At 38.9% G+C, this 17241-nt stretch overlaps 1 protein-coding gene across 1 annotated transcript; it reads left to right on the top strand.

Annotated features, from left to right (window-relative positions):
• Positions 1-353: 353 nt before the first annotated feature.
• LOC103507370 (nardilysin-like) lies at positions 354-17046 on the top strand. The gene is made up of 8 exons (XM_008471836.3): positions 354-630; positions 963-1460; positions 2513-3236; positions 4216-4367; positions 4863-5069; positions 5783-5943; positions 15533-15748; positions 16885-17046. The coding sequence occupies exons 2-8, from the start codon at positions 989-991 to the stop codon at positions 17044-17046; spliced, it is 2094 nt and encodes a 697-aa protein (XP_008470058.1). The 5' UTR covers positions 354-630; positions 963-988.
• Positions 17047-17241: the final 195 nt, after the last annotated feature.

Genomic DNA, 17241 nt, shown 5'->3' with positions numbered 1-17241 from the left:
TGATTTTCTTTTTTTTTTTTATCGGTTACAAAAAAGAACCGTTCACAAGACCACGAAAAACTGTGTGCTCGTGCGCGTTAAAGCGATTTTCACGGAGTGGAATTTAGCGCAGTAGGTATATTCCGCAGTTTGAAAAAAAAATCGAACCCAAAACTTTCTCTTCCCTTTCAAAGTGGTAGTGGATCTATCAACAGCCCTCAGAATAAGTTATTCTTATTCTGAGCAACAGCCTTTTATTTATTTATTTTAGCAAAAGTCGGGTTGTTGCCGTCAAGTCCGGTTGCTGCCGTCGCTACCGCTTTTTGTGAAAAATGTAAACAGACCTTAGCCGCCTTCGGGTGGCGCGAAATATTTGAAAAGGTACAAAATCAAAAGTGCCCTTTTTGGAGGATATTTTGGGGAGAATTTTGACATTTTTGTCTCTTACCCCAGTCCATTATCGATTATTATTCAAATTTAATACCTACTGCTGTGTAAAGAATGTCGACAGTATATTTTAAGAGTTTAAACTTTTTATCTCTACCGTGAGAAAAAGGGTTACTTTTGGTGCACTCCACACTTTTCAGTTTTCTAGTAAGAAAGAACCACAGGAACATTCCAACCTACCTCTTGTGAATACTGGATAGATAGGTAAGTATTGTTGGATTTCAACTCTCCAGCAACTTTCTGAAAGCTTTTTGTAAAGAGGTACCGACAGGAGGGTAACATTTTTCCAACTTTCCTTTTTTTCTTCTTCTTTGTACCTACCTATGTAATATATCAGCTAGATGGGAGGAGACCAAGAGGAAGGCCAAAGAAGAGATGGTGGGATGTAGTATAGGAAGACATGGAGAAGATCAACCTGACAACAACAGACACAACTGACCGTACCAAATGGAGGTAGGGATGTGATGAGGCCAAATACCAACGGGTATAAGTGGTCATAGCAGTAAGTAAAATGTATTTGATCTCTCTGCTTTCAGGCTCACGAAGACAACATGACTCATTGATGAGATCTCACGTTCTTACCCTTTCAAGGCACTATAAACTGTTGAATCACATTGTAACAAGCAGAGCTTATTTACCAAAGCATAGAATATCAGTCAATCATCATAGTTTTAGACTTAGCTCAGTAAAAATGCAGACAGACCCAAAAGCAGAGGAGGCCTTCAAAAGGTTGCCTCTTCCTGTCAAAGGCCTGTGTGACAGGTACAAGTATTCGGTTATCCAATTGAAAAATGGACTTACTGCTCTTCTGGTGTCTGATGTGGAGAACTTGATAACTTTGGATGAAAATGTTACCGCTGATGATAAAATGTCAATGGAGCAAGAATCAGAGGAAAGTGGAAATGAGAGTGGAGATGAAACAGCAAGTTCTGTGGATTCACAAGGCATGGAGGTGGATGAGTTTGAGGAGGCAGACAGGAGTAAGCAGGAGAAGAAAAGTGACGAGAAGCTGGCTGCTCTGTCCCTGACCATAGGTATGGATCAGTATTTATTTAATTTTTTAGTGGTGGGTGACATTTATTTATAATTTTTACTCATTTGCAACTACTCCATTCATACAAAGTTGTAAAGCTCAAAATATTTTTCTTTCGATCAAAGCGAATGCGAATGTTCAACGGAGAAAAAGTAAAAACATGAAAAAAAAAAAAAAAAAAAAAATCGGGTGTGAACACCACACATCTTTTTATTACATTTAAAAAAAAAATAAAAAAAAAAAAAAAAAAAAAAAAGCCTGAGCTGCCTACGGTGACCAAATTTTTGGTAAAAAATTTCAATTTCCTATCTTGAAATACTCCCCATGTAATGATGGATCATTTAAAAGTGTCCAAAAATTGAACTTTTTTTTTTTTTTTTTTGAAATTTTTTCAAAAAAATTCTATCCTAAAATAGTCCCCGTGTAATAAGGAATCATATAAAGTATGAAAAAAATTGATTTTTTTTTCCAAGTTTGAAGCAACATTGACTTTGGTTAATATCTGGATGAGTGACTGTCCGATTTTTACCAAATTGTTACAGTTGCGTCCTTGAACCATACCGGGATAACATACCAAATTTCATACCTCTATGACAAACCTTTCTTGAGATATTTTGTATAATACCACCTTTTCCCATTTAAACATGTAAGTAGTACATACATATGTACGTACAGACCATGGGTTAAAAACCACTTTTTTTGGCATCAGGGGATCCCAAAATGGATATTTCCAAACATTTCCCGATTTCGAAAATTTGACCGATTGTAATACTTTCATTACCTACTAGTATAGCTTGCTATACTGTAGTAATAGAAAGTAAATATCAATTCAAGACCCAGGTATCTACCGAGCTATTATAGCGTTCTATTTGGCATGGTCTTGCCAAGACACAGCCCCTGAAGTAAGTCCAATACAGCAAATGTTTAATTCCTGCAAAATATAAAAGAAGTTGATGGCACACCTTTTTTTAGTGACATGTAAGTTTAGTAGGCATGTAAGTTTTTAGTGGTATTTAGTTTAGTAAAACATCCTCTCCATTTTTCTCTTCACAGGGGTGGGCAGTTTCTGTGATGGTCATATCCCAGGGCTGGCTCACTTTCTCGAGCATATGGTGTTCATGGGTAGTGAGAAATACCCCGAGGAAAATGACTTTGACGCCTTCCTCTCCACCCGAGGAGGCAGCTCAAACGCGAGCACAGAATATGAAACCACCACGTTCTATTTCGACGTTCCCGAACCACACCTGAAAAAATCCATGGATATCTTCTCCAACTTCTTCATCTCACCACTTCTCAAGAGAGACTCGATTGCGAGTGAAATGGACATTGTGGACTCGGAATTTCAAAGTTCAATCCTGAATGATACTTGCCGTTTGGAGCAACTACTTGCAACGGCCTGCACAAAGGAAAACCCAGCTGGGAAGTTTGTTTGGGGAAATTTAGAAACTCTCAAAAACACTGTTGATGAGAATGAACTCTACGCCGCGTTGAGAAATTTACAAAAAACCCACTATGTTGCAAACCACATGACTTTGGCGTTGCAAGCACGACTTGACCTCCCCACGTTGGAGGCGTGGGTAGTTGAACATTTCAGTGGAATACCAAGCAATGAGTCGCCCAAGAAAACGTTCTCGGTGGAGACACCGTTTGAGTTGGATCGGTGGAATCGGTTCTATACGGTTAAGCCGGTGGATGATGTGAATGTTTTGTATATGACATGGTACACACCGCCTGTTCAACAGTTGTATAAGACGAAACCTCTGGATGTACTGTCCTGGTAAGAACTGATTTCTTTATTTTCTTTTTATTATCACTAGGCTTGCACATCGGAGGTCTGGGTTCGATTCCCGGGGGTCGAAGTTTTTTCGGCTCTGTGCTTTGAGTTTAATCGAGTACCAACAAGTTGCAGCATTACCAGTGTAAATTGATGATACCAGTAGATGAAAATAATAGTAAAGGAGGCACTTAGTCATACTGTGATACCCACTAAGACGAAACCTCTGGATGTACTGTCCTGGTAAGAACTGATTTCTTTATTTTCTTTTTATTATCACTAGGCTTGCACATCGGAGGTCCTGGGTTCGATTCCCGGGGGTCGAAGTTTTTTCGGCTCTGTGCTTGGAGTTTAATCGAGGACCAACAAGTTGCAGCATTACCAGTGTAAATTGATGATACCAGTAGATGAAAATAATAGTAAAGGAGACACTTAGTCATGCCCATAAAAGTTATGAAAAAGCTCTCTGCTTTACCACAAAGATTCATGATTTGATTTGATTTTGATTCCTTTTTTTAACCCAAGTTGTCAATAGTCCGTCGATAAATTTCATTTGATATTGGTCTTCCCTCTACAAGTCTACACGAATGTATCTTTTGTTTCTTAGGGAGAATGACCTAGCAGTCAAGTTCCTTGACATTTGATGACAACAACATATTTATTATGCTTCCAGGTTAATTGGACATGAAGGCCCAGGCAGTATTGTGTCATATTTGAGAAAGAAGTTCCTTGCCATTGAAATAGAAGCGGGATACCCACAAAAGTTATGAAAAAGCTCTCTGCTTTACCACAAAGATTCATGATTTGATTTGATTTTGATTCCTTTTTTTAACCCAAGTTTTCAATAGTCCGTCGATAAATTTCATTTGATATTGTTCTTCCCTCTACAAGTCTACACGAATTTATCTTTTGTTTCCTAGGGAGAATGACCTAGTGGTCAAGTTCCTTTACATTTGATGACAACAACATCTTATGCTTCCAGGTTTATTGGACATGAAGGCCCAGGCAGTATTATGTCATATTTGAGAAAGAAGTTCCTTGCCATTGAAATAGAAGCGGGGTATCATGAATCTGGCTTTGAGTACAATCATCTTTATACTCTGTTCCAAATCAATGTTACTCTCACGGATCAAGGTAATTGTACCATTTGTTTGATATACCTTATTTCATACTCCTAATATATCATCTTATGGCCAGCGCCATAGTCTGTGTGTTAAACTCGGTTTGACTTTAACTCTTGGATATTGCTTCATCCTGATTGGCTAAAAGTTTTAAAATCAACCAATCAACGCGAAAGTCCGTTTTTTGCCTGCAGTTCCAGTAAAATCTCGCTTGCAAGTCCTTGGTCGCAAGGTTGCGGTTTCAATGCCCGCTCGGGGCTGACTTTACTTAAACTTAACAGATAAGGTTCATTCTAGGAACAGCTGGACTCTCTTCTACGAGTATTCTGTCCTCGGGACGGTAGGACCTTAGCATTACAGGTACAATTCCCTCTATCCAACCTCTTCAAAGAAAAAGGCAATACTTTTCTTCTTATAGGCTAAGGAAAGTAAAAACTCAATAAGAAACTAGAAGAATCAATTAAAATCAAGTATAATTTCCACGCGACTTTCCATTACCCTCGCTCAGGTGTGGATCAGATCCAGCACATCATGGACATCATCTTTCAATACCTCCGCCTCCTCTCTCAATCTCCCATCAGTTCAGAAATGTACGCTGAAATCTCTAACATTCATCACATCGGATTCAATTATCACAGCACCAAATCCTCCGTGGACTACGTTGAAGAGCTGTCCCTACACATGCAATACTTCCCATCACAGGAATATATTACAGGTACTTAGTAGATTGTTTTCAACATTCATATTTGTTTTACGCCCATCACAGGAATATATTGTGGCGCTCACAACAACACTAAAATATAATCTTACATAGAAAACAACCCAGGTTCTCGTTTCTCCACAATTTCCATCTCTGAAGTATAAATAACACTTCCAAATTCTTGGCCAGCACCTGAGAGCTATGTCTAACAACTGATGAGTTCCAATAGATTGGGTCGAGTGGATTGGAACTTGGGTCGAGTGGATTGGAACACATCACATGCCTTCAGGCACACTCCATTTGTCAAGGGTTTAGGCATTGCCTTGCCCTTGGGATCAATTTAATTTGAAGAAACCTATTTACTGATGAAAATTTGTAATGAAACAATAATAAGAACGAAACGCGTCTTAGGCTGCTCTCAGGTGTTGGCTAAAATATTACAGGTAGGTTCATTTCATCCGGTTCAACTTTCATATCTGAAACTAGATCGATTTTGATGGGTTTTTTTTCTGGTTGTTGAGAAAAATACTGAAAGTAACAAAGTTTATTGTAAAAGAATACCAGACCTTTTGTAGACTGCTTGGGCAAACGGACTTTTCAGTCCTTTTTGGGATTTAGAAACAAGGTATATTCTATTATATTATTTTCCACCAGCTTTCGCCCCAGTTTCCAAAAAATAAGCTCTATTATTAAAGTTATTAACGCCATTTGTCATTATTTTATCCCAGGACCAACCCTATTTGAACACTACGACTCAGACCTCATCAGACAATTCCTGGGATACTTTACTCCTGATCGGTTGAACATAGCGCTCCTGAGTAATATTGTGTGTAGGCAACCCGGCGTACATCTGGATCAGACTGAACCATGGTTCAAAACCGAATACAAGGTAGATAAATTTGGTTCAAAACTGAGTACAAAGTAGGTAATTCATCCCATTTCCTGAACAAAAATTTTCGCTCTCAAGTCAGACTGAAACAAAGTTTGTCAGACTGACTTTGTTGTGACTGCCTTGTAAGAGCTAGGTCGTGGGTGAGATTTCCGCCCGGGTTGAACTTTATCGAATTCTATTCTTTATATCAGTGGTTCTCAAACTGTGCTCCAGAGCTTTCAGGTGCTCCGCGAAGAGCTTCCAGGTACTTCGCATAGTTTCATTTTTCTTACCGCATTAAAAAAAAAAAAAAAAAAAAAAAAAAAAACCACAAAATTTTTTTCTGAATTATTTTTAAAAAAAATTTCCTAAAGGGTTGGGGGGGGGCTCCGTAGAGTTTACAGCAGTTGCTTGGTGCTCCGCGGCCAAAAAAAAGTTTGAGAACCACTGCTTTATATCATTCTTCTATCTTTACAAATTCATCTATTTATTAATTTCTATTCTATTTCAAGGTCGAGGCCCATTCCCGCTGCCCAAATCTCATCCTGGACCAACATCGAGCTTCGTGAACCCTCGCTATTTCTGCCGAGTAAAAACGAATTCATCACGACGGATTTCAGCCTTCTGCCGCTCGCAAACCAAATCAGATACCCCGAAAGACTCCTGAAAACCGACCAAATCGAGGTTTGGTTCAAACAGACGGATAGGTATGTGTTGTTTGCAAATGTCAGGTTTATTGACTACCAGATCATTTTACCTCTGGCTTCCCAATATTTACCTACAATGTGTCATTGCTATCTTCCAAGGGCAGGACAGGAGTTCAGGTGAACTGAGTTCATAGGACTGTTTAAGGAACAAATAGGAGAAGATTTTAGACCAAAGCGGTGGAGAATGTTCAGCCAAACAGGCCATGCCCAGTGAGCAGTCGAGAAATGAGCAACAGCGGCCTTTCTCGGTAGATTAGGAATGATGTCATGGTTGTTTAGTATTTGCTGCCACTTTTTTCCTTGTCCCCTCGTTACGCGCCAATCTTTTGTTGTGTTGATTGTGTGTTGGATTTTAATTTAATCTTTTTGCGGCGACAGACAGATATAAGCTGCTCCAGTGTGTGATATATTATGTGCTTGAGATACCGCATGTGAAGGAGAGTGTGGAGAGAGTTGTGCTATTCTTGTTATCTCAATGCTCCTTCCAATGTGACGCTGCCAAGAGGAAACCATATGCTCCGTATCTAGCACAGGTAAGATTGGATTTGAACTTGATTTGTTCGACCTATATATCAAATTAAAGGTCTTTTTAAGCTACGCCGAAAAAGGCCAATAGCCAATAGAGGAATGGGGTGACTTAAACATTATACTGGGATAAAGGGAGAACGGGCTCTAGTCTTGATTTTAAATCATTACATGAAAGTAAATTCAAAAAATCAAATCAAGAATAAATAATAAACTGAATATTTAAACGAATTAGGTAGGTACATAGGTACTGATTTTTCTCTAATCACGATCGAATAAACTACGGGCTAAAAAATTCCCAGCTTTTTCTCTCAATCTTGATAATATTACTTACCCACTTATTTTATCATCCAGCTTCACGCCCACCATAGATCGCGGGGAATTCGGGATCAACATGTCCCTAAATGGGTTCAACCAACACATGGTGCAATTCCTCTCTATCGTGCTATCCCACATGCGCACCTTCCAAGTACCTCCCCAACTATTCGAAGTCTGCAAAGACACCCTACTAAGGGTAAGATTATATAATATAAGGGTTTATTCAGTTTCTTTCACAATCTCATCGTGTTCCCTATATAAGTACATAATGTTTGCACTTTTCAGGAACATTTTTTTAGTTTCTATATCATCTCATGATTTCTTCATTTTCTTCTCCTACTTCTTGATTATGTCAATTTCATTGTTTGTTTCTATAAAGGTGATTTTTTTTTCTTAAGAGGTTTGACAGAGGGAACTGTAACTGCTATGGTCTTATCGTCCCGAAATCGAAGAGAGAAAGGAAGACAGGATAGGAGAAAGCCAGCCGTTCCGAGAACGAACATTATCCCATCAGGATAAAATCCCGCCCCGGGCGGAATCGAACCCGCGGCCTAGAGCGCTTACTAGGCAGACGCACTACCAACTCAAGCTAACTAGGCTGGAAAAAGGTGTTTTGTAAGTCCAAGCACAAAAAAAAATAATTTACTTGAAAAAAAAAAAAAAACATTGGTGCATACGACCAAGAAGTTGACGAGCACCACTTAAATATAATAGATGATAGATAGACTTAAAAAAAAAAATCATTCTATTTTTGTTGTCTATATTTTTCAGTTCATTTATATTTTTCAGTTCATTTGGTAATGAATTTTAACAAGTTTGGTACTTGAAATTTTATTGTAGTTTTTCCATTGTTATTTCTTGAGGAGGTTATTTCTTGTATTAGGTGTTATTGTGTATTGTGTATTTCTAGTATTGTATGGGTTTCAATATATTCTATGTATGTCTTTCTAAGGAACTACGTGAATAATCTCAAAGATATGGAGGTACTAAGACGGGCCCTGAGGATGGCTGTACTGGTGAAGGAAAGCTATATGATTGAGGATAAATACAGGGTACTGAAAGAAGGAGTGACCTATGAGCAGTTCGTGGACTTTCGGCGTACCCTGTTCGATCGGATGTATGTGAAGTGTTTGAGTATGGGTGAGTATTTACCTCAGTGTTCAAAGTACGTTTTACGTGTTTGTCTCCAAAAAATCTATATCAAAGACTCTTCTATCTATCCTTTATGTTAATTAAATGCCCCTATGAACTCTTTACACCTAAACTCCTCTCCTTACCTTGGAAGCCAACAATGACATTCTACTATTGAAGACAAATATCCTATGATTAATTGGTATTCTGTGCTTTTATTTGGCAACCAGCCAGAGGCTGGCAGATTGGTTATGTATGTTTTTAAAAAATATATAATCTCTTCTTCTTCTCAATGACTCATCACTTCATCTCTACACTCCCTTTCACTCCTCTGTCCCAAGAGGAGACGCTATATGATTGAGGATAAATACAGGGTACTGAAAGAAGGAGTGACCTATGAGCAGTTCGTGGACTTTCGGCGTACCCTGTTCGATCGAATGTATGTGAAGTGTTTGAGTATGGGTGAGTATTTACCTTAGTGTTTAAAGTACGTTTTACATGTTTGTCTCCACAAAATCTAATATATCAAAGACTCTCCTATCTATCCTTTATGTTAATTAAATGCCCCTATGAACTCTTTACACCTAAACTCCTGTCCTTACCTCGGAAGCCAACAATGACATTCTACTATTGAAGATTTTTGTGCGAAAATCTCCCATTAGGAAAATTTCCGATTATGTCATAGGGTTTAACCTGCCATGTACCTAAGGAACCTATATTTTTTTGTATACTCATTATAATTCAATGCACACAAATACAAGAAAGGGCGAAATTTTTGCCTAAGACAATCTCTACCATTCACCCCCTATACAATGTAATAAGGAAGTACTTACCTTCTTATTGGAGGAATTGGTCCGAATTATAATGAATGGGTGTCATTTTTTATTAAAACTTTATTTCTGTGAAATAACGAAATGTTTATTTCTAAGAAATAACGCAACATTTCTAAGAAATTTTAACCCAATGTTTCCAAGAAATAACGCAAAATTTCCAAGAAATAACTGTTCATTTCTAAGAAATCGTAATAATTTATTTATTTATTTGATTGTCAAAATGTAATTAGATTATTTATTTTTCTCTTCCCAATGGGAAATGCAAATATATTTTGTAATAAAATATTGAATGTTTTAATTCTCTATTGTGAAAATCCTTTGCAGAAATATTAAGTGGAGGCATAAGAAGCCCGGCATTGTGGGTTCAAATCCCATCTGATGCAGAACTCTGGACCTCTGTTGATCTGGTTGATGTAATTTGCAAGAAAAAAAGGGCTGAAGAAGGAACATGCTTAAAATTTTCAATATTTGACATGAGTTCGAACCACCAACCTCCGGTTGTGTATCCGAAGTCTATTGCGCTAAAGTTGAGCTACTGCGATTGGCCCGGGTATTAAAAAATAAAAGATTTAGATCTCATCATATCAAAATGCAGTTTAAGTTTTAATTAATAACAAATTAATGTTTAATAAACATCACAGCATAAAACAAAGTCCTAAGGTCCAATTCAACAGCCACTCTTTTACGTAATCATTAAATACAAAGGCACTAAAAACCTTAGTAGTTAGATAGTGACTTTGAAAAATTCCAAAGAGACCCCAGAACTGGACCTCGAAACATTTAATAATAAAGGCAGTGGGTATTTTCTTGGAAAATACTAAACTTCAAATTCACTCCTTTCGTTCACTTCTCCCCCAGGCAACATCACCCCGGACTCCGTTCTCTCGATGACCCATCACTTCACCTCGACACTCCCTTTCACTCCTCTGTCCCAAGAGGAGAGGCGAGAAATTCGTGTCACCCGTTTGGAGCCCCGGGAACGGATTATTCGAGTCAGGTCTTTCAATCAGAATGACCCTAATTGTACCGTGCTGAATTACTATCAGAGCTCTGGCATTGATGGGTCTGGAAATGCTGCCTCTGAAGATGCTGCTTTGAGAAATTCTGCCTCTGAAAATGCTGTATCTGCTTCTGGTAATGCTGCAGACAATTCTGCTTCTAGAAATTCTGTCGAGTCAGGTCTTTCAATCAGAATGACCCTAATTGTACCGTGCTGAATTACTATCAGAGCTCTGGCATTGATGGGTCTGGAAATGCTCCCTCTGAAGATGATGCTTTGGGAAATTCTGCCTCTGAAAATGCTGTATCTGCTTCTGGTAATGCTGCAGACAATTCTGCTTCTAGAAATTCTCAAATGTTGCGTTATTTCTTAGAAATAAACATTTCGTTATTTCACAGAAATAAAGTTTTAATAAAAAATGACACCCATTCATTATAATTTGGATCAATTCCTCCAATAAGAAGGTACTTCCTTATTACATTGTATAGGGGTGAATGGTAGAGATTGTCTTTGGCAAAAATTTCGCCCTTTCTTGTATTTGTGTGCATTAAATTATAATGAAGAGTATAAAAAAATATAGGTTCCTTAGGTACATGGCAGGTTAAACCCTATGACATAATCGGAAATTTTCCTAATGGGAGATTTTCGCACAAAAAGGAGTCAGTAGTCAGTAGATGATTCCACATTTCAAGGGTAAGAAGTAAGTAGGGTTGAATGTGATTTTTGAATCATTTGCACCCGAATATAGGTTCCTTAGGTACATGGCAGGTTAAACCCTATGACATAATCGGAAATTTTCCTAATGGGAGATTTTCGCACAAAAAGGAGTCTGTAGATGATTCCACATTTCAAGGGTAAGAAGTAAGTAGGGGGTTGAATGTGATTTTTGAATCATTTGCACCCGGAAATCAGATTTTCTGAAGACTGATTCTTCTAATGGGTAGGTATGCTGTGTCCGCAATCAGCTTAAAACTGATAGCCTAGTTTATAATAAATCGATTCTCTTTGTAAAATACAAAACCATTTCTTTCAGAAATAAGGCCCCTGAGGGCTCTATTCCCCGAACGAATCTACACTCCTCAACTTTTGCACAGCTGTGTCCGCAATCAGCTTAAAACTGATAGCCTAGTTTATTATAAACCGATTCTCTTTGTAAAATACAAAACCATTTCTTTCAGAAATGGGGCCGCTGAGGGCTCTATTCCCCGAACAAATCTACACTCCTCAACTTTTGCGCAGAAAAAAAAAACGTCTCACCGTTTGTCTACCTTTTCTGAGCGTCAATTAAAAAGTGTGGAGTGAGGACCCATTTGTGGAATAGGGTCCTTGTCCCATGATTCCTGGTAGCTTCAAGAAGTTGGATTTATAGTTTTGACTACAGTAAAGAGTCCAGCTCGATTTCTTCACCTCCGTACATAAAATTGAACAACATGGTGGACATGGCTTCATCTTGGTCTGTCTTCTCGTCGAATTTCTTGTTCTTGTTGTTTCGTCTGGTTTTTCTTTTCCGCCCTGAAAAAAATTCAATGGAATAGAGTAAAGTAAAATTGAAAAAGGTAAAACTCCGAAAATTTTGAGCATCCACCCCCGTACAACTAATGACTTTGGACCCTCGTTTTCCTCCTCCCCCCTGAAAATAATAATTTATTTTATTTCATTGTATTAAGACAACATAATCTTACCTGCGCCTGCGCCACTATAGGTTCGCATCTCAGAGTTGAGGGCATTGGACCCGAATGTGTCATCCGACAGATCGTCAGCAGAAGTGTACCGCTCTCGAATATCCTTCATAATGCATGACTCCAGCTTCTTGTGCTGAGGAAGGAAAGAAGGATGAAATAATATACCTAGTCCAATTCTGAATAACTCCTCTTCTTTTTCTTCGCCTTTTCCCGTGTACAGACGGGGTCGGCGTTTTTCGCCAGCCTCTCAATCAGCCCTATGTAGGGTGATTGCTTTGGGCTGATATTTGGTTTTGGCTACAAATTTTACGAGTGGATGCTTTGCTATTTCTTTAGCATGGGAAATTCAGGCTGGTATAATCCCTGTTTAAAGTCCCCCAGGCAGACTAAGCTGGATTTTTTTCTGTTTAACGTCCCCCAGCCAGACAACCAATATTGAATAACAATGACGCAAAAAGTTCTGGTCACTGGTCAAAAAGTCTTTTAAGTTTGTATAAACCAACCTAGTTAGGTTTAATAGCTTAAGGTCTCATCGTCCCGAAATCCAAGAGAGAAGGAAGACAGGATAAGAGAAAGCCAGCCGTTCCGGAAACGTTCCTTATCTGTTCAGGAATTAGGACGAAGTTAGTCCCTGGCGGGAATCTAACACGCATCCTAGCACTCGCAAGGCAGATGCGCTACCAACCAAGCTAACTAGACTGGCGACAATGACGTAAAAAGTGCCAACATTTAGGTTTTTATAAGCCAGCCTAGTTAGCTTGAAGGGTAGGGCGTCTGCCTTGTAAGTGCTAGGCCGCGGGTTCGACTCCGGAACGGCTGGCTTTCCCCTATCGTATCCTCGTTATCTCTTCGCGTTCGGGACGTTAGTGCTCCGTTCTTTCCTCCATCAAACCTTGAAAAAAAACTCTTTAACAGCAACAAAAAAAATCCACGATTCAAAAAAAAAGAAGCACAGCCTAGTTAGCTTGGTTGGTAGCGCGTCTGCCTTGTAAGCCGGCGGCGGGTTCGCTTCTCGCCCGAGGAGGAATTCATCGGAACGGCTGGCTTTCTCCTAATCCTGTCTTCCTTCTTTCTTAGCAATTACAGTTCCCTCTTTCTTTCAAGTATAGATAGACAAATTATTTACTTAATTTTAATCGATCAATGGTGGCTACTGGCTAACTTACCTTATAACATCGGAAGAAGAACATGGGCCGTATCATTTCGCGCGCCAATTTATCATTTCTCTCATCAGGAACACAAGAACTGAACTGTTTACAATATTCCACGCCCTCTGTCATATCCCGTTTCAAGTCCTCGGAGACGGGCAGTCGGTTGATTCGCTCGACCATGCGGACGTAGTCGGGTTCTAGGTTCGAATCCAGCTGTGGAAAAGAAAATGCGGGGCAGTCGGTTGATTCGCTCGACCATGCGGACGTAGTCGGGTTCTAGGTTCGAATCCAGCTGTGGAAAAGAAAATGCGTTTTTTTTTTTAATTGGGGTTCCATGTCAATGTACGTAGGTAGCTAGGTATAACTGCTAAGATTTATAGTGATGGCGCGGTGATCCATTGGGATTATTGGGAACAGGGTGCATTTAACGTGCTAGCGCCCGTGGCTCAAGGCTGAAGTTTTATGTAGATAAAGTAAAAAAAAATCATCGTGCATAGTACAAACGATTTACGATTTTACAACTCAGTAGGTATAGTGATAACGAAACTTGTTGGAAATTTTCAAAGAAAGAAAAAGTTGAAATATTGTAAAAAGAATCGATAAAATTAATAATTATTATTATTAATGGTTGGGCTGGTAGGTATAATCGTTTTAATAACTAACCTATAACAAAGAAGGTACCAAAAGATACCTACCATACATACCTAATCATATAGGTACCTACAATACCATAAATCCATAAAATACAAGTAAAACAATAAAATTACTGGAAGATAAGTTCTGGGTGGTATCTGTTATGGTATAGATTTAGCTAACTTGTTGATTAAAATCAATAAAACCGAGTAATTAAATTAGCAAGAAAGAAGTTTGTTGTTTCAATTATTAATTAATCGACTTTCACAATTTCATTTCAAGTAGGTAGTAGAGGAATCTACCTACTTAGATAACACTAACACTCATGTGAGTTGTGTAAGTGAAGATCTAAATGTACGAGTACTTAAATGAAATCGAAAAATTGTCTGGCTGGGGGACGTTAAACAGGGAGTAGACCAGCTTAGTCTGGCTAGGGGACTTTAAACAGGGAGAAGACCAGCTTAGTCTGGCTAGGGGACTTTAAACAGGGAGTAGACCAGCTTAGTCTGGATAGGGGACTTTAAACAGGGAGGAGACCAGCTTAGTCTGGCTGGGGACTTTAAACAGGGAGTGTACCAGCCTGAATTTCCCTTGCTAAAGAAATGGCAAAGGTTGAGAGCGAAGGGCATCAACTCGTAAAATTTGTAGCAAAAACCAAATGCTAGCCCAAAGCAATCATCCTAGTAACCTAGTTAGGGCTGATAGAGACGCTGACGAAAAACACCGATTCCGTCTGTACACTTGAAAAGAGGAAGAAGAAGAAGAAGAAGAAGAAGAAGAAGAAGGTCTACAGTTTAACACCGATTCCGTCTGTACACTTGAAAAGAGGAAGAAGAAGAAGAAGAAGAAGAAGAAGAGCTCGCAAACCAAATCAGATACCCCGAAAGACTCCTGAAAACCGACCAAATCGAGGTTTGGTTCAAACAGACGGATAGGTATGTTGTTGTTGTTTGCAAATGTCGGGTTATTTAACTACCAGGTCATTTTACCTCTGGCTTCCCAATATTTACCTACAATGTCATTGCTGGCTTCCAAGGCAGGACAGGAGTGCAGGTGAACTGAGTTCATAGGACTGTTTAAGGAACAAATAGGAGAAGATTTTAGACCAAAGCGGTGGAGATGTTCAGCCAAACAGGCATGCCCAGTGAGTAGTCGAAAATGAGCAACAGCGGCCTTTCTCGGTAGATTAGGAATGATGTCATACGAATATGTTTAGTCAAATGGGAAGTATTGGAACAAGCCGTACGGACCGTACGCTAATGAACATTTCCGAATCATTCTGAATTATTTTTAAAAAAAATTCCTAAAGGGTTGGGGGGGGGCTCCGTAGAGTTTACAGCAGTTGCTTGGTGCTCCGCGGCCAAAAAAAAGTTTGAGAACCACTGCTTTATATCATTCTTCTATCTTTACAAATTCATCTATTTATTAATTTCTATTCTATTTCAAGGTCGAGCCCATTCCCGCTGAATCATTCTGAATTATTTTTAAAAAAAATTCCTAAAGGGTTGGGGGGGGGCTCCGTAGAGTTTACAGCAGTTGCTTGGTGCTCCGCGACCAAAAAAAGTTTGAGAACCACTGCTTTATATCATTCTTCTATCTTTATTATTAATTTCTATTCTATTTCAAGGTCGAGCCCATTCCCGCAGCCCAAATCTCATCCTGGACCAACATCGAGCTTCGTGAACCCTCGCTATTTCTGCCGAGTAAAAACGAATTCATCACGACGGATTTCAGCCTTCTGCCGCTCGCAAACCAAATCAGATACCCCGAAAGACTCCTGAAAACCGACCAAATCGAGGTTTGGTTCAAACAGACGGACAGGTATGTTGTTTGCAAATGTCAGGTTATTTGACTACCAGGGCTCGCAAACCAAATCAGATACCCCGAAAGACTCCTGAAAACCGACCAAATCGAGGTTTGGTTCAAACAGACGGATAGGTATGTTGTTTGCAAATGTCAGGTTATTTGACTACCAGATCATTTTACCTCTGGCTTCCCAATATTTACCTACAATGTCATTGCTATCTTCCAAGGCAGGACAGGAGTTCAGGTGAACTGAGTTCATAGGACTGTTTAAGGAACAAATAGGAGAAGATTTTAGACCAAAGCGGTGGAGATGTTCAGCCAAAGAGGCATGCCCAGTGAGCAGTCGAGAATGAACAACAGCGGCCTTTCTCGGTAGATTAGGGCACAACTTTCTATTACATTTGCAGAATACATATTTGAAAAAAAATAATAAGTCCCAAGCCTGAGCTGCCTACAGCGACCAAATTTTTGGTCAAAAATTTCCTATCTTAAAATACTCCCCATGTAATGATGTGTCATTTAAAAGTGTCCAAAAATTGAACTTTTTTTTTGAAAATTTTTCTATCCTAAAATACTCCCCGTGTAATAAGGAGTCATATACTTAAAGTATGAAAAAAAATGATTTTTTTTTCTAAGTTCGAAGCAACATTGACTTTGGTTGATATATGGATGAGTGACTGTCCGATTTTTACCAAATTGTTACAGTCGCGTCCTTGGACCATACCGGGATAACATACCAAATTTCATACCTCTATGACAAACCTTTCTTGAGATATTTTGTATACCACCTTTTCCCATTTAAACATGTAAGTAGTACATACATATGTACGTACAGACCATGGGCTAAAAACCACTTTTTTGGCATCAGGGGATCCCAAAATGGATATTTCCAAACATTTCCCGATTTCGAAAATTTGACCGATTGTAATACTTCAGTTACCTACTAGTATAGCTCGCTATACTGTAGTAGGTAATAGAAAGTAAATATCAATTCAAGACCCAGGTACCTACCTAGCTATTATAGCATAATAAACTGAATATTAAACGAATTAGGTAGGTACATAGGTACTGATTTTCTCTAATCACGATCGAATAAACTACGGGCTAAAATATTCCCAGCTTTTTCTCTCAAGTCTTGATAATATTACTTACCCACTTATTTTATCATCCCAGCTTCACGCCACCATAGCTCGCGGGGAATTCGGGATCAACATGTCCCTAAATGGGTTCAACCAACACATGGGCCAATTCCTCTCTATCGTGCTATCCCACATGCGCACCTTCCAAGTACCTCCCCAACTATTCGAAGTCTGCAAAGACACCCTACTAAGGTAAGATTATAATAATAAGGTTTATTCAGTTTCTTCACAAATCTCATCGTGTTCCTATATAAGTACGTAATGTTTGTACCTACTTTTCAGGAACATTTTAGTTTCTCATATCATATCATGATTTGTTCATTTTCTTCTACTTCTTGATTATGTCAAATTTCATTGTTTGCATCAGGATAAAATCCGCCCCGGGCGGGAA

The sequence above is a fragment of the Diaphorina citri genome, unplaced genomic scaffold, assembly GCF_000475195.1.
Source record: "Diaphorina citri unplaced genomic scaffold, Diaci psyllid genome assembly version 1.1 scaffold309, whole genome shotgun sequence".
Lineage (NCBI taxonomy): Eukaryota > Metazoa > Arthropoda > Insecta > Hemiptera > Psyllidae > Diaphorina > Diaphorina citri.
The sequence above is the reverse complement of the archived record's forward strand: the minus strand, read 5'-3'. Positions and strand labels throughout refer to the sequence as shown.